A 22757-nucleotide genomic window follows, 5' to 3' on the forward strand; every position below is an offset into this window, starting at 1 on the left:
TCCTTGGTGATCTTCAACAGCCATCTGGATGTGGTCCTGGGCAACTGGCTCTGGGTGACCCTGCTTGAGCAGGTGGGGTTGAACCAGATGATCTCAATAGGAGGAGAGGAAATGGCCTCAAGTTGTGCCAGGGGAGGTTTAGATTGAGTATTAGGAACAATTTATCTACAGAAAGGGTTATGAAGCAGTGGAACAGGCTGCCCAGGGAAGTTGTTGAGTCACCACCAGTGTAGGTGCTTAAAAGACACGTCGATGATGTTCGTAGGGACACGGTTTAGAGGCAGAGTTAGGTTAACGGTTGGACTCGATGATCTTGAGGGAGTCTTCCAACCAAAATGATTCTATGATCTCCAGAGGTCCTTTGGCATCACAACCACACTGTGGTTCTGAGCCAAGGAGCTGCACAACACAGCAGAGAGGCCAACTGTTACTGTTAGCACAGTGGCATCAAATAAAAAAAAATCCTAGTCCTGAGAGCTGTTTTTATGCTGACCCAAGTGAAGGTAAAAATGAAGGAAATGGGAGGAAAAATAAAAGTGTTCCTACTGACTGCCTAGTTCCAAAGCTCCCATTTGGGGCAAAACCCCTGATTGTGATGCTGCAGACGTGCAAGTGTGGAGGAGACGATGATTTTCCCCAGGATTTGCAGCCTAAAGACAGTACAAAATCTTTGGGCTGCAGAAAAGAGGGATTTGCACCCTGGTGGCCTTTCAGAAGTGTTCTCTGGGCCTTTGAACTATGTCTGGGGAATGTCTGGGAGAGACTTGTGCAGCCTGGACCAAACTGCGCCAAAATCACAGCAATCAGTTCAGCCCTAAAGGTACCACAGTCCCAGGAGCGGGTTAATTTATGAGTACGGAGTCCCCGTTTCCCCTCTCCCATCTTTATGTCAGCTTGTTTATGTGGGTTTTCCTTCTCCAGCCTGTCAGGACTGTTATTTTTGAATGGGTTTACGAGGGAAACAGAAGGACCACTGGTTCTGCAGGGAGAGGCAGCTTGGGAATGGGACTTTCCAGCTCTGATAAGATCACTCCAGCCTGGATGAAGCTTTGGCACATTCCAGCACCAACCACCAGCATGAAGGAGAGCTGGTGATCCCAAATTGAGGAGGGCAAACATCTAAGGTGAATAAGGTGGGCAGGGGACCTCCATTTTCCCTGTTATAGAATCATAGAACAGTTTGGATTGGAAGGGACCTTCCAAGCCCATCTAGTGCCCCCCCTGCCATGAGCAGGGACATCTGCACCAGCTCAGGTTGCTCAGAGCCCCGTCCAGCCTGGCCTGGGATGTCTCCAGGGATGGTTCATCCACCACCTCTCTGGCCAACCTGGGACAGGCTCTCACCACCCTCATTGTCAACAATTTCTTCCTCGTGTCTGGACTGAATTTCTCCTCCTTTAGTTTAAACCATCACCCTTGTCCTATTGCAACAGGCCCTGCCAAAAAGTCTGTCCCCATCTTTCTTATCGGCCCCTTTTAATTACGGAAAGGCCGCACTAAGGTCTCCCCGGAGCTTCTGTTCTCCAGCTGAACACCCCAATTCTCTCAGCCTGTCCTCCCAGCAGAGCTGTTCCAGCCTCGGATCATCTTGGGGGCCTCCTCTGGACCACCTCCAGCAGGTCCCTGTCTTTCCTGTCCTCTCGCTAGGGGATGAGGATGGAATATGATCGGCAGCTCCTGACCCCCTCAGTGACATCTTGCACTCATTTTCCACCCCTCTAAGACATCTCCCTCTAAGTCCCACAATGCTGCTTCCTCACCCTCCTCCACTTCTTAAATCCCCAGGCATGCTCAGTGACTGGGAGGTGGAGGCTTTTCCTCTTCCACCTGGCTTTCCATCATTGCTCACGTGGGAGAAGTGGGAATGCTCAGCTGAGCGCTGGTGATGACCACAGCAAGACTTCTTTTCTTCCCATTGTAATTCCCATGAGGTGAGAAAAAAAAATACAACCTAAGCAGAAGGGGATGATGGGGTCGGATGTCCCTGCGGCCATGCGTGTTGCCCGCCCTTCTTTTCTGCTCAGATAAAAGGCTTTTCCTTCATTTAACTTTGAGAAAGCAATGGGGGGCTCCATATGGGATAACTGCTCTCTTCGGTGGATGCCAGGAGCTTGTTTTGCACACCAAGCTTGGTGGATGCTGCACAGTGAGACCTTTTTGTTCCCTGGCTCCATGACTTGCTCTCAGGTGACCGACACCTGCCAAGCCACATTCTGCAATTCATCTTGGATTCATCCTGCTGTGCTGCAGTCCCTGTTACTCCCTGTCTTTGACTTTTTACACCCTGAAATTAATCACCCCATTCTTTCAAGGCAAAATCCAGGTGTGGTTGTGTTTGCCCAGGAGATTGTTACCAGCAGGCAGTTAATACCAGGTTGTACCAGGCTGGGCTCTCCCTACCCGTCACAGTCATCTGATATGATCCAAGCAGGCTTTGCACCCTCAAACATATCCTGCACACCTTAACTCCCCACCCAAATATACATCATAGAATGACAGAATCGTAGAATAATAGACTAGTTTGGGTGGGAAAGGACTTTCAAAGCTCATCCAGTGCCCCCCCTGCCATGAGCAGGGACATCTGCACCAGCTCAGGTTGCTCAGAGCCCCGTCCAGCCTGGCCTGGGATGTCTCCAGGGATGGTTCATCCACCACCTCTCTGGCCAACCTGGGACAGGCTTTCACCATCCTCAGTGGAAACAATTTCTTCCTCATGTCTGGTCTGAATATCGCCTCCTTCAGTTTAAAACCATCGCTCCTTGTCCTGTTGCAATAGGCCCTGCTAAAAAGTCCATCCCCATCTTTCTTATCAGCCCCTTTTAAGTACAGAAAGGCCACAATAAGGTCTCCCTGGAACCTTCTGTTCTCCAGCTGAACCCCCCAGCTCTCCCAGCCTGTCCTCCCAGCAGAGCTGTTCCAGCCTCGGGTCATTTCTGGGGCTCCTCTGGCCCCTCTCCAGCAGGTCCATGTGTGTCCTGTGCTGAGGACCCAGAGCTGGACCAGCACTGCAGGGGGGTCTCACCAGAGCGGGGCAGACGGGCAGGATCACCTCCCTCCACCTGCTGGCCTCATGTTCCCTCCCTGTCATGCAACACAAACCCTGTTCTTGCAGGCTGTGAACTGGTTGTCCCATTATTCTAGGTGCTTTGAATTATCACCCAAACAGAGGAGCTTGTTTTGGGGATGGGGGCCACTCTTCACCACGATGCACCCAAACACACCATGTGCTGCTCAGGAGGAACGTAGCAGGTTTGCACCAAAGACAACTGAGATATTCAAAACACCCAACGGGATATAGAAAGCAAGATGAATTACCTTTTCCCTGTATTTGTAATAAATAGTATTGACCTGTTGCTATCATGACTGAGTAAAAGAGATTTTTTGCTGTCTACTGGACTCCTTTCCACTGAACAAGACTTGATGCTTATAGTCTGGCAAGTTTTAGACAAGATTGTGGAGATGCCTAATACTGAGGATTGCAAAAAAAGAGACAGTTTTGGAAAGGATATAAACCTTTTTGCCTCAAAACAAAATCTCCAGCTAATGAGGCTCAGGAGGGAAATTTCTTTATGATCCGTAACTTTTATGCAGGGGTTTCTTTTATCTCCCTCTGTAATAACACAAGAGAGTTTCAGGGTGCTGGGTGACATGAAGCCTTTGCAATTGTTTTGAATCCTGCTTATATACTTTATTTAAATAGTAATTCAGAAAATAAAAAAAGAGACAAATAACAGCCGTAAGAGCCCTAGTTTACCAATTCCAGCCCCTACAATCAGAGAGAAGCACTTGATCCAGTTAATTTTACCACCTTGCACAAGGGTTATGTGGCAATTTGGGGTCAGGACTTTCCTGCCTTTTGGTGGTTTGCACAGAGCAGAGAGCCCATCGTGACCGTCAGATGATGATTGCTAATGGGGCTTCCAAAAATTGCTGCAGCTTCCCGTCTTCCAGAGCCGGACATCACTTGCTGAAGTGACCAGTGGCTCCCGTCCCGTGGCTGAAAGCGGATCCTGGAGGTGTTGATGCAGAGATGATGATGCTTTGCATACAGATGGGTGATTTCCACGCTTGGGGGTGGAGAAAATAAGGGGGCAACAACAACAAAAAAATAAAAAAGGAACCAGCTGCCACTGTCTTTAGTAATGGGCAGAACTCACGAGAGCAGATGAACAGACTGAAATAGCAACACCAAACCTCAGGCCAGCTATATCTGGGCCCTCCGGACTTCCCTGGAAACGTGGTCTGTTGCCACGTTACACAGAGATGCTGGCCAGAGCTTTGTTGATTCAGCCACTCCTCTGGTTTCATTTTGCCGGTGGAATTAATTTTTCTTTATGTCTTGAAACATAACCTGTGGGGTTTTTTTCTTAATTATTTTTAAATTTATTTTTAAAATTTCTTTTTCTTTTCTCCTTTCCTTTCCTTTCCTTTCCTTTCCTTTCCTTTCCTTTCCTTTCCTTTCCTTTCCTTTCCTTTCCTTTCCTTTCCTTTCCTTTCCTTTCCTTTCCTTTCCTTTTCTTTCCTTTCCTTTCCTTTCCCTTTTCCATTCTTTCCCTTCCCTTCCCTTCTCTTCCCTTCTCTTCCCTTCTCTTCCCTTCCCTTCCCTTCCCTTCCCTTCCCTTCCCTTCCCTTCTCTTCTTTTCTCTTCTCTTCTCCTCTTCTCTTCTCTTCTCTTCTCTTCTCTTCTCTTCTCTTCTCTTCTCTTCTCTTCTATTCTCTTCCCTTCCCTTCCCTTCCCTTCCCTTCTCTTCTCTTCTCTTCTCCTCTTCTCTTCTCTTCTCCTCTCTTCTCTTCTCTTCTCTTCTCTTCTCTTCTCTTCTCTTCTCTTCTCTTCTCTTCTCTTCTCTTCTCTTTTCTCTTCTCCTCTTCTCTTCTCTTCTCTTCTCTTCTCTTCTCTTCTCTTCTCTTCTCTTCTCTTTCTCTCTTCTTCTCTTCTCTTCTCTTCTCTTCTCTTCTCTTCTCTTCTCTTCTCTTCTCTTCTCTTCTCTTCTCTTCTCTTTTCTCTTCTTCTCTTCTCTTCTCTTCTCTTCTCTTCTCTTCTCTTCTCTTCTCTTCTCTTCTCTTCTCTTCTCTTCTCTTCTCTTCTCTTCTCTTCTCTTCTCTTCCCTTCCCTTCCCTTCTCTTCTCTTCTCTTCTCTTCTCTTCTCTTCTCTTCTCTTCTCTCTCTCCTCTCCTCTCCTCTCCTCTCCTCTCCTCTCCTCTCCTCTCCTCTCCTCTCCTCTCCTCTCCTCTCCTCTCCCCTCTTTTTCTGCTGCACAGTAGAAGAGAATGAACCACCCATGGGATCTGGGGCAGCTGCGCATCAGAAGCCGGACCACAAAAAGATTTATTTTATTCTCCCGTCACGGCGCTCGTGGCATCTGGGAGGGAAAGCAGCTCCGTGTGTGCCAGGCTCCCGCTCTGGGAAGCAAGAAGGTGGCTACGATCCATCCTGACATGCTGAAGGTCAGATTCTTAACTTCTTACCCACATTACTGTGCTCTCCTGGTGAGATCCCAGTACCTCCCTGTGCATTTAAGTAAAGAAATCCCATTAATATTCACGGATGGTTGTTTTCCATGTTTTTCTTCCCCGGGACTAGCAAAAAAGTAGAGCTAGATCAGTTTAAAGATTTACCAGACTGCGTGGGAATAGCAAATACTTCAAGAAAATGACGTTTGACATGCCTGAGCTGGGTGCAGATGCGATCGGGTGAAGTTCTCCAGCCTATCTTAGGGAAAAGGTCAGACTAGAGGATTGAAAAGGGATCCTTCAGCATTAAATTATATGTCTGCCACATGTGGTCAGGACAATTCTCCTCTTGGGAGAGCGAATTCCCTGTTTTGGGTTCAACTCCTGCACGTGCAGCTGCAGGAGACACCAGCAAGGACAAACCCCTTCTAGCCCTTGGAAAACTTACACTTTAGACTGAAAATAACGTCTCGTAGGCAATCTCCCTTCTCCACATCATTTAAATTATAACAAGAGATATTTTTTTCATTCAAAATATTCCATTCTGTGTTATTACCCTTCCATTTTATTATAAATATATTTGAAGTCTCACGTCCAATGTCTTTCTTGATGGTGAGGTGACACGCTGTTGAATTTAGGGTACTTTTCCCCCATTTTTGGAGCTGTGAATGAGCCACAAGCCTCTCCTCTGCCCTCCTTGGGTGAGACAAGGTTACTCAGCAGACAGGAAAGCTCATGGACAGCAACTTGAAAATTTGAGTTGTGGCTGGAAAATCAACTTTTAATTGAACTAAGGGAAAAAAAAACCCCAAAACCACAACAACAAACCAACAACGGAGTCTGGGAAGTATCACAGGGTACCTATAAAAGGACCTTTTTTCCTCCTTAATTAAAAATGACCGCAATTATTTCCTACTTCTAAAAAGCACAATCTCAGAAACCTGGTGCTCACGAGGGTGCTGATGTACAGAGATCATAGAATCATAGAATCATTTTGGTTGGAAGAGACCCTCAGGATCATCGAGTCCAACCATTAACCTCACACTGGCACTAAACCATGTCCCTGAGAACCTCATCTAAACACCTTTTAAACCCCTCCAGGGATGGTGACTCCAGCACTGCCCTGGGCAGCCTGTTCCAATGCCCCACAGCCCTTTGGGGAAGAAATTGTTCCCCAGATCCAACCTCAACCTCCCCTGGCGCAACTTGAGGCCGTTCCCTCTGGTCCTGGCGCTTGTTCCTGGGGAGCAGAGCCCGACCCCCCCTGGCTCCAAGCTCCTTTCGGGCAGGTCAGAGATCAGAAGGTCTCCCCTCAGCTCCTGTTCTCCAGCTGAACCCCCAGCTCCCTCAGCCGCTCCCATCACACTTGTGCTCCAGCCCCTTCCCCAGCTCCGTTCCCTTCTCTCAACTCGCTCCAGCACCTCAAGGCCTTTCTTGGCGTGAGGAGCCCAAAACTGACCCCAGGATTCGAGGTCTGGACATTCTCCATCTCTCTCCATCCCTTTGTCCTCCCTGGCCTGACCTGCTCCGATTAATTATTCACACAACAGCCACAGCACGGCAGCAGTTGCTATAGGTCACCGTCCTGAATAACAACAGGCGGCTATTTTTATTCCTAGTTCTTGTTACCTTGTGGTCAGGAGCAATGGGTCCCTGCCAGCTCACTTCACACAGAACTCACTGTCTTCAGCAGCAGGAGCATCACAGCGATTTACAACATCTTTATGGGCTGGGATTCATTTTGACCACCTAAATGTAGGTGAGATCTATGTGTGATATAGATAGATGTGTCTGATTCCCACCCTGGTACCACTCTGTACTGCCAGCTGTATTCACGGGTTGCTTTGCATCCATATTTTATTCTTTTCCATCCATATTTTATCTGCAATAGAGCACAGAGACAATGTGCATCGCTGGATTTAATTGCTGCAGAGAGAGAAAAAACTGTCTCAGAGGTGAAATGTCACGTTGGGTTCTGACAACTTATACAGAATACATTATATTTCCCTTGGGTACTTACACAGACTAATTCGTCCAGCCAGTTTATAACCTCAGAGCTGACGTGCACACTTAAATATCTTGCTGTGACCCTGCGAGTGTGGCAGGAACACACCAAAGGCTTCCTCTGCTCACTCCTCCCGTTGCCCCTGCTCATGCCAGCTGAAATGAAAATGAGAAATCTCCAGAAAATCAGGGGAAAGGGTGGATTTGAGGAGCATTTGAAGGGATACAGATGCTGCTGAGGATGCAGAGGCAGGGACACTATTGTAGCTGCAGAGGGAAGCTCTGGAGCTAGCGGGACAGCCTGGAAGAGGAAAAAAGAGAAAAAAAGGGAAAGAACGAAAGAAAAAGGAAAAAGAAAAGGGGGAAAAGAGAAAGGGAGAAAAAGGGAAAGAAAAAGGGAAACAAAAAGTGAAAGAAGAAGAAAAGGGGAAAGAAAAGGGGAAAGAAAAGGGGAAAGGAAAAGGGAAAGGAAAAGGGAAAGGAAAAGGGAAAGAAAAAGGAAAGGAAAAAGAGAAAGAGAAAGAGAAAGAAAAAGAGAAAGAGAAAGAAAAAGAGAAAGAAAATAAAAGAGAAAGAAAAAGAAAAAGAAAAAGAAAAAGAAAAAGAAAAAAAAGAAAAAGAAAAAAGGACATGGTTTAGTGCTAGAGTTTGGTCAGGTTATGGTTGGACTCGATGATCTTGAGGGTCTCTTCCAACTGAAATGATTCTATGCTTCTATAATTCTCTGAAAGAAAAAGGGAAAGAAAAAGAAAAAAGGGAAAGAAAACAGTAACAGTGCACAAGATCCTTCATTCCTGCCAACCTGCCAGATTTAATACTCCATCATTCCAGAGGAGGGCCCCATTGCCTGTGAAGGAAAATGTGAACTTTGATACAGAATGACGTGAGAAAATCCCACAGAAGCAGGACAAATACCCAGAACTTGGGCTACATATATCACCTAAACCGGCCGCAGCGGTTCCCGGTATCATTTCCAATGATTTTAGAGGGATCTTGTCCAGACATAAAAGGGGAAAAAGGGAAACGGGGCAGCGGGTGTTTCCTGCTCCTCTTCCAAAACCCAGATCCAAGCTGCTCCTCTGATGAGATCGGGCAGTGTCAACACTTGTGACTCCGTGTTTTGCACAACCGAGCAGACCCCGGGGTGAGTATTTACCACCAATCCCGGAAAAAATGCTGTTAGCTATAACATCATCCAGTGGACACAGACAAATCCATGCCAATAGTTTTGTCTAGCTTTTACTTTTTTCTCTAATTTTAAAGAGAGTATAGATTAAAATTTTAAAGCATACTGAAAACATTTTAAAGTGGGAACCCATCTCTCTTTTTAAGGTTTCCCCGTTTCCGCCTTCCCGTGATTTCTGCCTGTGACAGCTGCCAAGAGATGCAGCCAAAATCATCGGTTTTGCCGCAAACACCACGGCGGGACCTGCTGCTTTTGTGCATCTTCAGCCCCCAACTCGTGGACTCGCCCCATGCCATGTAAAAGCCACGCCCAGCCTGTGCGCTTTGGGGCAAAACCACGCAGAAACGGAGCTCCCCAGGCCGCAGATAGAAAAACTAAGAGTGGGTTGAGGGATTATTTTGGATTTTATTTATTTTTTAATAAAATGGTATTTTCGATCGGTCGGCGACCCCGGGACCGAACCCGCGACCCCGGGACCCCCGGCCCCGGCCCGGCCGCCGCAGCCGAGCGCGGGTCTCCCCGCCTTCCCCCCGCCTCCCCGCGCGCTGATTGGCTGAAACTCATGCGCGTCCCTCCCGCGAACTGTTTCTCTGCCTCATTGGCTGACGCGGGGCGGTGCCGACCAATGAGAAGCACCGCGGGGCGGGAGGGAGGCGGAACCTTTGCTGCGTGGCGGGAAAGGCTCCCGGTTTTGGCGCCAAGCGGCAGCGCGGCGGCTGCTGCGGGGGGGTCGGATCGGAGCGGGTCGGATCGCGGGCGGCGCTGGGGCTGCTGCGGGCCAGACCGGCTCCCTTCGGCTCTTACCGCCTTCTCCGTTGCAGCAGTAGCGGCAGCGGGATCTCCGTGTGTCCCCGCCCCGGCTTCCCCGAGCGGCCGGCAGCATGGCGGCGCCGGCAGGCGGGCTGGAGGACGCGGAGCTGCGGGAAGCGCAGCGCGACTACCTCGATTTTCTGGACGATGAGGTGAGGCTGCGCTTTGGGAAGGGGGTGCTGTGTCCCCCTATGCCCCCGGGAGCTGGGGAGCACCTGGTCCCCGTGTCCCCCAATCTGCTTGGTGGCTGGGACTAAAGGGAGTCGAGCTTTGCTGGAACCAGCACCCGGGGGGAGGGGAGACATGTCTCAGACAGCCGGGTCGTGCAAAGTTGAGTTGGTTTTTTGGGTGTTTCCTCTTGTAGGAAGATCAAGGGATTTACCACAGCAAAGTCCGGGACATGATCAGTGACAACCAGTATCGCCTCCTCGTCAGCATCAACGACCTGCGGCGGAAGAACGAGAAAAGGGCCAACCGGTTGGTGTGGAGCAGTGGGGTTCGCCTTTGGCACCGTGCCCAAGGTGGAATTTCAGAGGTCCAGCCCTGGTTTTGTTGGTCCTTTGTGGCAAGGAAGGGCCAAACCTTGTCCTGTGCAGCAGGTCCCATATAAAAGGTGGACCTGCTCTCTCCCCCCATGACACCTATCCCTTCCAAGCTTGCAAACCCTTTATTTGGCAAAAACCTTTTGCAGCAAACTGGGGTTAATTGCACAATATAAATCATCTCCTTTTTTAGGATATTCGGGGATATTCTAGACCGGGCTTGCCAGTCTGTTCAGAGATACGTGTGGCTTTCCAGATGTGGTTGGGTTTGTTCAGCTCCTGGCCGTGGGTGGCAGTGGACCTGACAGCTGTGATGGGCTTTGGGTTTTTTTGCCTCTTGCTTCTATAAATTCGTGGAGCATGTGGAGATCATAGAATTATAGAATACTTTGGGTTGGAAGGGATCTTCTAGTCCAACCCCCCTGCCATGAGCAGGGACATCTGCACCAGCTCAGGTTGCTCAGAGCCCCGTCCAGCCTGGCCTGGGATGTCTCCAGGGATGCTTCATCCACCACCTCTGTGGCCAACGTGGGACAGGCTCTCACCGCCCTCATTGTCAACAATTTCTTCCTTCTTTAGTATAAAACCATCACCCTTGTCCTATCGCAACAGGCCCTGCTCAGAAGTCTGTCCCCATCTTCCTTATCATCCCCTTTTAAGTACAGAAAGGTGGCAATAAGGTCTCCCTGGAACCTTCTCTTCTCCAGCTGAACCCCCCAGCTCTCTCAGCCTGTCCTCCCAGCAGAGCTGTTCCAGCCTCGGATCATTTCTGGGGTTCCTCTGGCCCCTCTCCAGCAGGTCCATGTGTGTCTTGTGCTGAGGACCCCAGAGCTGGACCAGCACTGCAGGGGGGTCTCACCAGAGCAGAGCAGAGGGGCAGAATCACCAACCTCCACCTGCTGCCCACGCTCCTTGTGATGCAGCCCAAGATACGATTTATCTTCTGGTCTGCAAGAGCACATTGCTGGCTCATGTCCAATCTTTCACCCCCCAGCACCCCAAGTCCTCTCTGCAGGGCTGCTCTCGTGTTGAGGAGGAAGGCAGAATTGGCTGCTTATTGATCCGTGTCATCACCTCCCTCCTTTTCACCTCCCTCTGTTGCAGGCTCTTGAGCAACGCCTTTGAGGAGCTGATCGCCTTCCAGCGTGCCCTGAAGGATTTCGTTGCCTCCGTTGATGCCACCTACGCCAAGCAGTACGAGGACTTCTACATTGGGCTGGAGGGCAGCTTTGGCTCCAAGCACGTGTCGCCACGGACACTGACAGCCTGTTTCCTCAGCTGCATCGTCTGCGTGGAGGGCATCGTGACCAAATGTGAGACTGGGGGAAGGAACAGGGACTTCAGAGGTTGTGGGTCCAGGTGTTTGCTCTGGAGGGGCTGGAGACCACCAGGAGCCATGGTATGTCCTGGCAACCTGGGCAAAGGGACCACCAGGGAGGTTTGGCAGAAGGTCTTGAGTGTTGGGATGGTCTTTGAGCTCAGCAAATCCTGGCCATGGTTGACAGTGGTTTGTGTCCCAAGTGCAGTTTAGCACTGGAGGCCCTGTTGGGGACTGCTGACAGAGCGGTGGGACGTCCTCACCCCTAACTCCTCTTCCTTCCAACCTCAGGCTCTCTGGTTCGCCCAAAGATTGTCCGGAGTGTCCATTATTGCCCAGCTACCAAGAAGACTATTGAGCGCCGATACACGGACATGACCTCCCTGGATGCTTTCCCATCCAGCTCCATCTACCCTACAAAGGTGAGGTGAAGTAGCCTTGTGGGAAGCATCAGCAGGTTCCTCTGGGGAGAATGTGCCAGGTCCAAGCCCATCCTTTCTCCTTCTGCCAACTTAGCCTGGGGGGTAGAAAGAAGACACATCACATGTGTGAAAGTCCCAGAGAGCTACTAGGAACATGTGAAGAAAGTCTCTGTTGGACACAACACCACCAAACCTGCTAGTTCAGATGTTAGTTATGGTCTTACTTCTGCTGTAGCATGGTTTCTTGGTGGGTTGTCAGCCAGTCTTATTATTCCTGGGACCTATGACAGCCTGTGCTAGACATCCTTGGCTAGAGGGTTTGCGCTGTATTTTGGAATGGAGGAAAGTCCACCTGAGCTTTGTCCCCATTGCACACAGCCTGCTGCATGGGTGGTGTGTCACCACTGCCTGCAGTAGGGACAGGGCTTGGAGAAGACCTAATATACCAGCAGTGATGGCAGCTTTAGACTGGGGGGGCTGTGGAGCTGGTGAACCCAGCAGTCCTGATAAAGCAACCCCTTCTAGCAGTTTTGTGTGTGTTGGGTGGTGCAGCTTGTCTTTCCTCTGCTCAGCTGACCCACTTCAGGCCAGATGTGAGGAAGAAATCTTTTACACTGAGGGTGGTGAGAGCTTGGCCCAGGTTGGCCAGGGAGGTGGTGGATGAACCATCCCTGGAGACATCCCAGGCCAGGCTGGACGGGGCTCTGAGCAACCTGAGCTGGTGCAGATGTCCCTGCTCATGGCAGGGGGGGCACTGGATGAGCTGTGAACGTCCTTTTCAACCCAGTCTGTTCTATGATTCTTCTCCTTGTGCTCCTGAAAAACTATGCTAGTCTTGTTATTTGGGTTCCTCTTCCAGGATGAAGAGAATAATCCGTTGGAGACCGAGTTTGGCCTCTCGGTTTACAAGGACCATCAGACCATCACCATCCAGGAGATGCCTGAGAAGGCACCAGCTGGGCAGCTGCCACGCTCGGTGGATGTCATTCTGGATGATGACCTGGTGGACAAGGTGAAACCTGGAGACCGCATCCAGGTGGTGGGGACATACCGCTGCCTGCCAGGAAAGAAAGGGGGTTACACCTCAGGGACTTTCAGGTGAGTCTTTTTGCTTGACTCCAGCCCTCTCGACCCTTTTTAGACAGGTCGTGTCTCTGGAAGATGAGATCTAGGACAGGCAGGTGGTCAAGCATCATCTTAAGTCACTTGGGAGTCATTTGTACCTTGCTCCTTAGCATCATTGTGTAGCTGTGAGCTCCAGCTGTACACAGAAGGGGTTGGATGCTCTTCAAGATGCTTCACTGATGGCCCAATGCAGTCAGATAGAGGGGCTGGGGCTCTTGGAGCTTTCCAGATCCCTCCAGGACTTTGCAGAGCAAATAGTGACCCTGTGGGATTTTCTGCTGGGTTGTTGCTGTGACCTGTAGGCTCTGTGGGGTTTACAGACCTGTGTCCCTTCCCCAGGACTATCCTTATCGCCTGCCACGTGAAGCAGATGAGCAAAGATGTCCGGCCTCTCTACTCTGCTGCTGATGTGGCCAAGATCAAGAGATTCAGCAAGAGTCGTTCCAAGGTATTTAAGTCTTACATCTAGAAGTAACATGAGGTTTCAGCTAGAGCAGCTTTAAGGCTTGGCGTGTGGTTAAGGATGTGTCTCGTTGGGTTGCAAGTAACTCTTCAACCCTCTTGGTGACATTGTTGGATTTTCCACTCACTTTTTTTTGTGTTTTCTGCTTAGGCTTTGATCATGTCCTGTTTGGTTGGGTTTTTTTGTTGCTGCTTCTGTGCTGCTAGCAGAACACCCTGCCTGCCTGCTGGCAACTCTGCTGTGCATCATTGTCAAGACAAAGATCTGTCCACCTTGTGTGTGTCCTGACCCTGACAGCTGGTGACCAGAGAATTTCCTCTGCAGGAGAAACATAGAATCATAGAATCATTTTGGTTGGAAGAGACCCTCAAGATCATTGAGTCCAACTATAACCTAATGCTGGCACTAAACCGTGTCCCTAAGAACCTCGTCTCCCTCTTTATTCTTCAAACCTCGAGCTAGAATGAGACATGGAGATCTGCCCCAGCCTGGTCTTTTGCTCAGACCTTTGCTTCATAGTGTGGAGAAGATAAAACCTTTTTCTCACAGGGGCTGCTGCTTCCAGTGCTTGCTTAAGTGACCATGACAGGCTGGTTCAGGACTTCAAGAGCCCCACTGAAAGAAAACTCCAGCAAACGGTCTTCTCCTTTCTAAATAATTTACCTCCATGTGGTTCTGTGATAGGAAAAAGCTCCTTTTTTGTGCTGAAACAGACTTATGGAATATTCCTCCTTGTGTGCTACAGTCCAACTGATGGGCCATGCTTTCTCTCCTCTGCTTTAGGACATCTTTGACCAGCTGGCGAGATCCCTGGCTCCCAGCATCCATGGACATGAGTACATCAAGAAGGCCATTCTCTGCATGCTGCTCGGAGGGGTGGAAAAGGTCCTGGAGAACGGGAGTCGGATCCGAGGAGACATCAACATCTTGCTGATAGGTCTGGAAAGGTTCCTCAGAGCCACCCTCAGTTGGTGTTGTTGGGGGATGAGATGAAGGAGCATTTGTCTGGGCTTTGTTTCATAGAGTAGTTGAGGTTAGATGGGACCTCTGGAGGCCTCTGGTCCAAGCGCATGTGCAGGGCAGAGCCAGTGTCACTGGTAGATCGGATTGCTTTGGGACTTACCCAGTTGGTTTTGAACATCTCCAGGGATGGGATTCCACAACCTCTGTGTGCCACTGTCCTAGTGTTTGACCATCCTGAAGGAGATTTATTTTTCTTTGTCATCCAGTTGGGATTTTCTGTGTTCCAAGTTGTCCCCATTGCCTCCGGTCCCGTCGCCATGCACCTCTCGAAACTCGAGCTCCATCTTAGAATCACAGAATAGTTTGGGTTGGAAGGGACCTTCCAAGCTCATCCAGCGCCCCCCCTGCCATGAGCAGGGACATCTGCACCAGCTCAGGTTGCTCAGAGCCCCGTCCAGCCTGGCCTGGGATGTCTCCAGGGATGGTTCATCCACCACCTCTCTGGCCAACCTGGGACAGGCTCTTACCACCCTCATAAAAAATTTCTTATGCCTTTTCTATTTCCTCCCATCGAGTCGTTGAGGAAGGTGAGAAGATCATCTGATCACCTTGTTTTCTGAAGGCCAAACAAAGCCACTTTTGTCCCCTTTCCCCCCACACCGGCCCCTGCACTGCTGAACCCCAAACTGGACACAGTATCCAGGTGATGAGTAGTTATTAAGCGTGGTCTTCTCCATTTCAGGAGACCCTTCTGTTGCCAAGTCTCAGCTGCTGCGGTACGTGCTCAGCACCGCACCCCGCGCCATCCCCACCACCGGCAGAGGCTCCTCCGGCGTTGGTCTGACTGCTGCCGTCACCACGGACCAAGAAACCGGTGAGGAGCGGGTTCCTGATGGGAGCTGTCAGAGGCATGGTTGTTAACACCTGGGAGGGACACTGCAAAACCACAGAATCATTTTTGTTGGAAGAGACCCTCCAGATCATCGAGTCCAACTGTTAACCTCACACTGTCACTAAACCATGTTGCTAAGAACCTCGTCTATACACCTTTTAAACCCCTCCAGGGATGGTGACTCCACCACTGCCCTGGGCAGCCTGTTCCAATGCCCCACAGCCCTTTGGGGAAGAAATTGTTCCCAATATCCAACCTCAGCCTCCCCTGGTGCAACTTGAGGCCAAATCCAGGGCTGCTGTTCATTCTGCAGTGACACTTGCAGGACTTGCTCCATCCAGAAGCTTTATGGCAATGAAGGTTGTGTTTATGGGTATTTCCTCCACCACCTACAGGCTTTCCTGCTCCTCTTGGACTTGGTGTACCCCACGTGAGGGCTAGCAGCAGCCTAGATCCTGTTGTCTTCCTCATGGGCTTGCTCCTCATCCGAAGTGTCCTCCTTGTGCTGTTGAGCTGGGGGGGAGATGGGCAGCCCTGAAGGATGCTGCTGCTCTTTGAGGCTTAGCCTAGTGACGGGGGTGGTGGTGTGGTGGAGGGCAGGACAGGAGATGGAGCGAGTTGAGAGGAGGGAACGGAGCTGGGGAAGGGGCTGGAGCACAAGTGTGATGGGAGCGGCTGAGGGAGCTGGGGGTTCAGCTGGAGAACAGGAGCTGAGGGGAGACCTTCTGATCTCTGACCTGCCTGAAAGGAGCTTGGAGCCAGGGGGGGGTCGGGCTCTGCTCCCCAGGAACAAGCGCCAGGAGCAGAGGAAACGGCCTCAAGTTGCGCCAGGGGAGGCTGAGGTTGGATCTGGGGAACAATTTCTTGCCCAAAGGGCTGTGGGGCATTGGAACAGGCTGCCCAGGGCAGTGCTGGAGTCACCATCCCTGGAGGTGTTTAAAAGACTTGTAGATGACATTCTCAGGAACATGGTTTAGTGCCAGTGTTGGGTTAATGGTTGGACTCAATGATCTTAAGGGTCTTCTTCAACCAAAGTGCTTCTATGGTTCTATGTATGGGGCAGCTGAATGATGCTTGACCCTCTTTTTCTCCCACCCCAGGCGAACGGCGCCTGGAAGCCGGGGCCATGGTATTGGCCGACCGCGGGGTGGTTTGCATCGACGAGTTCGACAAGATGTCTGACATTGACCGCACAGCCATCCATGAGGTGATGGAGCAGGGCCGTGTCACCATTGCCAAGGCCGGCATTCACGCCCGCCTCAACTCCCGCTGCAGCGTCCTGGCGGCGGCCAACCCTGTCTATGGCCGGGTGAGTGCTGGTTTTGGGTGGTCCCCTCCGTGGGCAAGGATGCTGGGAGCCGTCTTGGTGGAGGAGGCAGCTGGTAAAACCCCAAGACATCCACCCAAACCAAGGACTTTGTTCTTGCTGGGACTGGGATCCATGGGGCAGTGATGACCTGGTTGGTTTGGTCTCATTGCTGCTCATGGGTCTCCTGGAGGCAAGAGGGGCTTGTGGGGTTTCTGACCCTGGCTTGATTCTCTCTTGCTGTCTTGGTGTGGCGCAGTGGACCCCTGTCCCAGCAACAAGCCTTGGTCTTGGTGTCTAATCTGAGATCACAAATAAATGTGTGTTTTCTTTGCAAATGAGAGCTACTCGCACCTTCCAGGGTGGGAAAAGAGGCCTTACTGCTGGACCAGGCTGGGTTTTGTGTGGTGTCCAGCCAGCTGGACATCCATCCTGGCTTGAGGAGGTCCTCCCAGCCTCTCTGACACCCAAGACTGGTCCATGATGGTCTCCTATAACTCCTGATGTCATCCTTTTGCAGTACGACCAGTATAAGACGCCCATGGAGAACATCGGCCTGCAGGACTCCTTGCTCTCCCGCTTTGACCTGCTCTTCATTGTGCTGGACCAGATGGACCCCGAGCAGGACAGGGAGATCTCAGACCACGTCCTGCGGATGCATCGCTACCGCAACCCCAGCGAGCAGGATGGGGATGGTGAGTCGCTTGTAACTGCAACCTCCTTGCTGCTCAGTCCTGTCTGTCCTCATTGGCTTGTCACTCCTTGGTGGCAGCTCTTTGACTTCAGCATCTGTGTTTTTGTGGAGAACTGTTCTTGGTGGCTTTTGGAAGTTTCTCCAGAGGCTAAAAGCATGTTCTTTGTGACCCTCCCCTCCTCAGCCATGCCCCTGGGAAGCGCCGTGGAGATCCTGGCTACGGAGGACCCTGACTTTGTGCAGGAGGAGGAACAGGAGCTCCAAGTGTATGAGAAACACGATGACCTCCTGCACGGGCCCAACCGCCGCAAGTGAGTCCTTCATCCCACGTTCCCTGGAGCTCTCTGGAGGTTTCCAGCAACAGTGAGTTAAAGGGTTTGGCTTGAGAATCCAGGCAGTGGCTGATTCCTGTGCCAGTGATGCTCCAGGTGGTCCATGGGGAAGGTCCATGCCCCATCCCTGAAGACATTCAAGGCCAGGCTGGACGGGGCTGTGAACAACCTGATCTGTTTGAAGATGTCCCTGATTATGGCAGGGGGGTTGGACTAGATGAGGTTTGAAGGTCCCTTCCAACCCAAATTGTTCTATGATTCCACATGCACAGGATGCCAATGGAGCCCTGCTTTGGGCTTGATCTCATGCCAGGCAGGTGGGGAACATCTGGAGCTGAATTCCCCACATGCCCGGACATCCACGGAGGGTAAAAAGTTGCAAACCCGCTTCCGCAAACACCCTTTGCCTGTCCCCACCTTGGAGGACACGGCTGTGTGTGCATTCCCCGCAGAGAGAAGATTGTCAGTATGGAGTTCATGAGGAAATACATCCACGTTGCAAAGATGATTAAGCCCGTCTTGACTGAGGAGGCGGCGAGCTACATAGCGGAGGAGTATTCCCGCCTGCGCAGCCAGAGCCTGATGAACTCGGACGTTGCCAGGGTGAGCCCCACGCAGGCCAGGAGGAGGGAAACTGAGGCACAGGTTCCCCCCTCTCCGTACGGGTGTTTCCCACCATGGATGTGTCACCTCTTGGTGAGGTGCGGTGCTGCGATTGGCGTCAGCCTCACAGGGACACCTCTCTCTGTTCCGCCCCCTAGACCTCCCCAGTCACGGCCCGTACCCTGGAGACCCTGATCCGCCTCTCCACGGCCCACGCCAAGGCCAGGATGAACAAGACTGTGGATCTGCAGGATGCTGAGGCGGCTTTGGAGCTGGTGCAGTTTGCCTACTTCAAAAAGGTGGGGGGAAGGTGTCACTTGGTGGCCCTACAGCGGCCTCATCCCTGGAGACATCCCAGGCCAGGCTGGACGGGGCTCTGAGCAACCTGAGCTGGTGCAGATGTCCCTGCTCATGGCAAGGGGGGCACTGGGGGAGCTTTGAAGGTCCCTTCCAACCCAAACTGTTAAATGATTCTGTAATATCCTATGATTCCATGATAAAATCGTCATCGAAAAGGGTGGGTTTGGTGCAGGCCGAGCACTCCGGGCTGCTGGTGGGGTCCTTTCCAGGTGACATGTGGGATGAGGCCACCATGGTGGGATTTTGGGTCACTTGGGGTTGGTCCTCTAAAAGCAGCTTAAGTGGAAAAGGGTCCTGAGTCCGTCCTGTGTTTGCCACACAGGTGCTGGAGAAGGAGAAGAAGCGCAGAAAGCGGGCAGAGGACGACTCGGACACTGAGAAGGAGGAGGACGAGGAGTCGCAGCCCAAGGAGGAGCGCAGGATGAGGAGGTCAGTGCCAGAGCAAGGGAGGGGGATGTTGTACGAGGGGCTGCAGCATCTTCTGAGGTTGCAGTAGGCAGCGCTGGCCTTGGGGAGGTATTCCACGTTTTGCTCAACTTAGTGGATTGTCCCTCCACGGTTTGTAACAGAAGGATGTCATCATTTCTTGCGTAAGGAACTGGCTGGATGGTCATGTCCAAAAAGTTGCTGTCAACGACTTGATGTCCAAATGGAAATCAGTAGTGAGTGGTTTCCTCCGGGTTCTGTGTGGGGACCAATATTATTTAATGCCTATGCAAACCTTATCCGAGTTCCACAAGGCCAAGTGCAAGGTCCTGCATTTGGGTCGGCACAACTCCCAGTGTCAGCACAGGCTGGGGATGAAGGGAGAGAGAGCAGCCCTGTGGAGAAGGACTTGGGGGTGCTGGTGGATGAAAGATGAGACACGAGCCGGCAATGCGCGCTTGCAGCCCAGAAGGCCAACTGTATCTTGGGCTGCATCAAAAGCAGCGTGTCCAGCAGATGGAGGGAGGGGATTCTGCCCCTCTGCTCCACCCTGGTGAGACCCCACCTGGAGGGTGGATTTAGATTAGACATAAGGGAAAAAAACGTTAACGGTAAGGATAGTGAGATGCTGGAACAGGCTGCCCAGAGAAGTGGTGGATGTCCCATCGCTGGAAGCCTTCAAAGTCAGGTTGGATGAGCAAACTGATCTAGCAAAAAATGACCCCACCTGTGGCAGGAGTGTTGGACTAGATGATCCAACCCAAACCCATCTGTGATCCTGTGACAGTCTACAACCCTCAGGGCTGGTGCTGATTTTGGTCCCATGCCATCAGGAGGGGTTTGTGGCTGGAGGGTGGCTTGCCTGGGAGCTGCAGGTACCCTGCATGGTCTTGGCCAGATGTCTCCAGGAGCTTGGGGTTTGGGGTGTCACGAGCTCTGCAGTTTGGCTGGAGCAGGGGTGACCTCTCCTTCCCCCACCCAGGAGAAAGAAGGCACGCACAGGAGGCGAGGGGGACTCCTACGACCCGTACGACTTCAGTGACGCCGAGGAGGAGATGCCGGAGGGTGAGTCTCTGGGGTTTTGGTGGCATCTGGCTCCCGAAGGTGCTGTTACCTTCTGCCCCGGTGGGTCTGGGGAGCAGTGATGCCTCGGGGTCACTCAGGGTCCCTGGTGTAGTGCGGCACCCTCGAGCCCCACAAATCAACATGGATTTATTTTGAAACTCTCTATGACTGTGTGGGACAGAAGAGTTAGTGTTGCGTGTTATATTTTTTTTTCTGTCCGCTTGCAAACTGCTGGAGAAGTAATAACATTGGGAAGGAGTTTGGCATCTACCCAGAGAGGTGGTGGATGCCCCATCCCTGGAGACATCCCGGGCCAGGCTGCACGGGGCTCTGAGCAACCTGAGCTGGTGCAGGGGTTGGACTGGATGAGCTTTGAAGTTCCCTTCCAACCCAAGCTGTTCTATGATTCTATCTCCCACCCCATCCTAAGGCCAAGTGGTTTTGGTCTCTGGGTGCTTGGACACCAGGCAGGTTGAAGGTAACTCTTCACAGGATCCCAGCCTGGCTGGGGTTGAAGGGACCTCTGGAGATCCCCCAGTCCAACCCACCTGCTCACGCAGGGTCACCAGAGCAGATCACACAGGTCGGTCCAGGCGGGTTTGAATGTCTCCAGAGAAGGAGACTCCACAGCCGCTCTGGGCAGCCTGGGCCAGGCTCTGGCACTTCAAAGTAAAGAAGTTTTTTCCCTTCTGCTCCAGTCCAGGCACACACTCCAAAGACGCCCGAAGCCTCGGCCACTGGCGAAGCAAAGAAGATGGAGTTGGCTGAACCGAGGTGAGTAGGAGCTGGTGGAGATGTCTGTCCCCCTGTGTCCCACCACACTCTGCTGGGTCCAAGCTCTTGTCCAGTGCTGGAGATGCAGCTGTGGTGGGTGCTTCCAGGTCTGGTTTTGGCTTTCCTGCTGGGTGCCACTTCTAGAATGGGGAAGGGCTGGGAAGGAAGGAGAAGGACTTGTGTGTGTGGTCTCCAAGGGTGATTACTTCTCACCTTCCTTGACCAGGTTGAAAGCGTTCAAGGCTGCTCTCCTGGAGGTCTTCAAATCTTCCCATGCCCAGTCTGTGGGTCTGAAGAACATGATGGAATCCATCAACCGCGACAACCCTGAGCCGTTCTCGCTGGCTGAAGTGAAGGTGGCATTGGCCCACATGCAAGATGACAACCAGATCATGGTGTCCGATGACATTATCTTCTTAATCTGAGCCCCTAGGTGGAAGAGCCCAAGTTCTCATGGGTTGTTAGTCTGGAGACTCTTTGTGTTTCCCTTCAACTCTTTCCTGAATGCTTCATCTGGCTGAGCTGAACTTTGGGGAGCTCAAGTTTGCGCACTTTACAGTCCTTGCTCGCTGTGCATTGCTGGCACCAAAAAAAGCCAGGAGCTCTGAAGGCTCTTTTAGCGTTGCTGTCTTCAAATGGGAGTATTCGGGAAGAGATTTGTTTCTGCAAGGAGCCAAAAGGAAAAACTTAGGTGCAAATTATCAGTGTTCTTAATGTATTGTTTTTAACTTTGGTAGTAATAGTTCTAGCCTTTGAATAATAAAAAAAAATCTGGATTTTGGAATCCAACATTCAATAGTGGTGGTAAGAAGCAATATGAGAGCTCCACTATTAATAGTGAAGCTTCCCCCCCCCCCTTTTTTTTTTTTCCCTTTTTCCCCAGTTTCATAGCCTAGATGTGCTTGTCTCACAAGATACCTGATGCCTTTCCTGTTGGCTGTGACTCTTCTAATCCATTTTATGGAAGATGACTTCTGGTGATGGAGGGGCAAGTGTCATCTGACCTGCTCCATCACCCATGGGTCACCTTGATTGCTAGATTTCGCAGCCCTGCTGAGATTTTCGGCCCGAGGCAGGTGGGAAGGAACTGGAAACATGTCCCTGGTGCAGGTGGGTTTGGTCTCCAGCTGCTCCTGCCCTCGGTTCTGGGATGGTACCCATATGAATATAACGGGACTGTTACACATCAGAGGAGACCTTCTGTAGCAAAGGAAGGTCAAAGCTATGGGGACCTGGGATCTTGTACCCCTGCACGTCCCACCAGCGAATCTTCCTGCATTCTCTGGAAGGTAACCACAAGCTCCTGAGATTGTAAAAGCCTTCCCTTGCTCTTGGAGGGATTCATTGAACTGTCTAGCTTTGAGAACACATAGCTGACCACTTCTTGGAGAAAGGCAGTTTGTAGAAACCAGCAAGCTCCTGTGGTTTGGGATACTTTTCAAGAAAAGCTGAACATGCAGTCAGGCAAGTCGTGGCTGCTCTTGATGCTAGAGCTGCTGAAGGTTTGGGGTTTTGTTTTAGTTTTTTTTGTTCTTTTAATTTGGTTTTGGCAAGTTTGAGGTTAAGCTTTGGAGAAGACCCCAATCAGCAGAGGCTGTTTGCTGTTGTCCTTGCCCATCCATGGGCCCCTGCACAGCCCATGTCCTTGTTTCTGGGTGCCATAAATATCGATTTGAATAATAAAAATGTCTCTAGATACTGTTTCCCCCATGACGTGCTGCTTACTTGGATTCAAACTGTTCCTACTTCTGGGGATGTGACTCTGCTGTCTCCTGGGGACCTGTCCTGCTATGGGAAGCCTTGAGGCAGCTGCCTGGCCCTTTGGGCTTAGGGGTGGTGTTGGGCACATCCTGTCACCACAGTGCCTTTGCTTTGGTGGACCAGGCACTCGCAAAAATGCCCCTGGGGTGGGTGGGTAATAAATGTGGGCAGCTCCTGCCTTGCCCTTTGTTGCTGTGTGGCCTCTGCCCACCTGGAGCCACACATCCCAGTAGCATCTCATTGCATGGGGATGGGGGGAA

General features: G+C 51.4%; 1 protein-coding gene across 3 annotated transcripts; it reads left to right on the plus strand.

Annotated features, from left to right (window-relative positions):
• The first annotated feature begins 9386 nt into the window (after positions 1-9386).
• MCM3 (minichromosome maintenance complex component 3) lies at positions 9387-21161 on the plus strand. 3 transcript variants are annotated; one of them, XM_065631956.1, is made up of 17 exons: positions 9387-9603; positions 9816-9928; positions 11098-11306; positions 11603-11733; positions 12593-12831; positions 13198-13306; positions 14105-14258; positions 15027-15158; positions 16277-16485; positions 17003-17177; positions 17361-17487; positions 17961-18111; positions 18270-18410; positions 18794-18900; positions 19880-19962; positions 20661-20736; positions 20963-21161. In XM_065631956.1, the coding sequence occupies exons 1-17, from the start codon at positions 9523-9525 to the stop codon at positions 21159-21161; spliced, it is 2436 nt and encodes an 811-aa protein (XP_065488028.1). In that variant the 5' UTR covers positions 9387-9522. The 3 variants fall into 3 exon arrangements, with proteins under 3 accessions (XP_065488028.1, XP_065488029.1, XP_065488031.1); XM_065631957.1 differs by having other exon boundaries at positions 12644-12831; XM_065631959.1 differs by lacking the exons at positions 12593-12831; positions 13198-13306; positions 14105-14258; positions 15027-15158; positions 16277-16485.
• The last annotated feature ends 1596 nt before the right edge of the window (positions 21162-22757 follow it).

Source organism: Caloenas nicobarica, chromosome 3, assembly GCF_036013445.1.
Source record: "Caloenas nicobarica isolate bCalNic1 chromosome 3, bCalNic1.hap1, whole genome shotgun sequence".
NCBI classification, from domain to species: domain Eukaryota; kingdom Metazoa; phylum Chordata; class Aves; order Columbiformes; family Columbidae; genus Caloenas; species Caloenas nicobarica.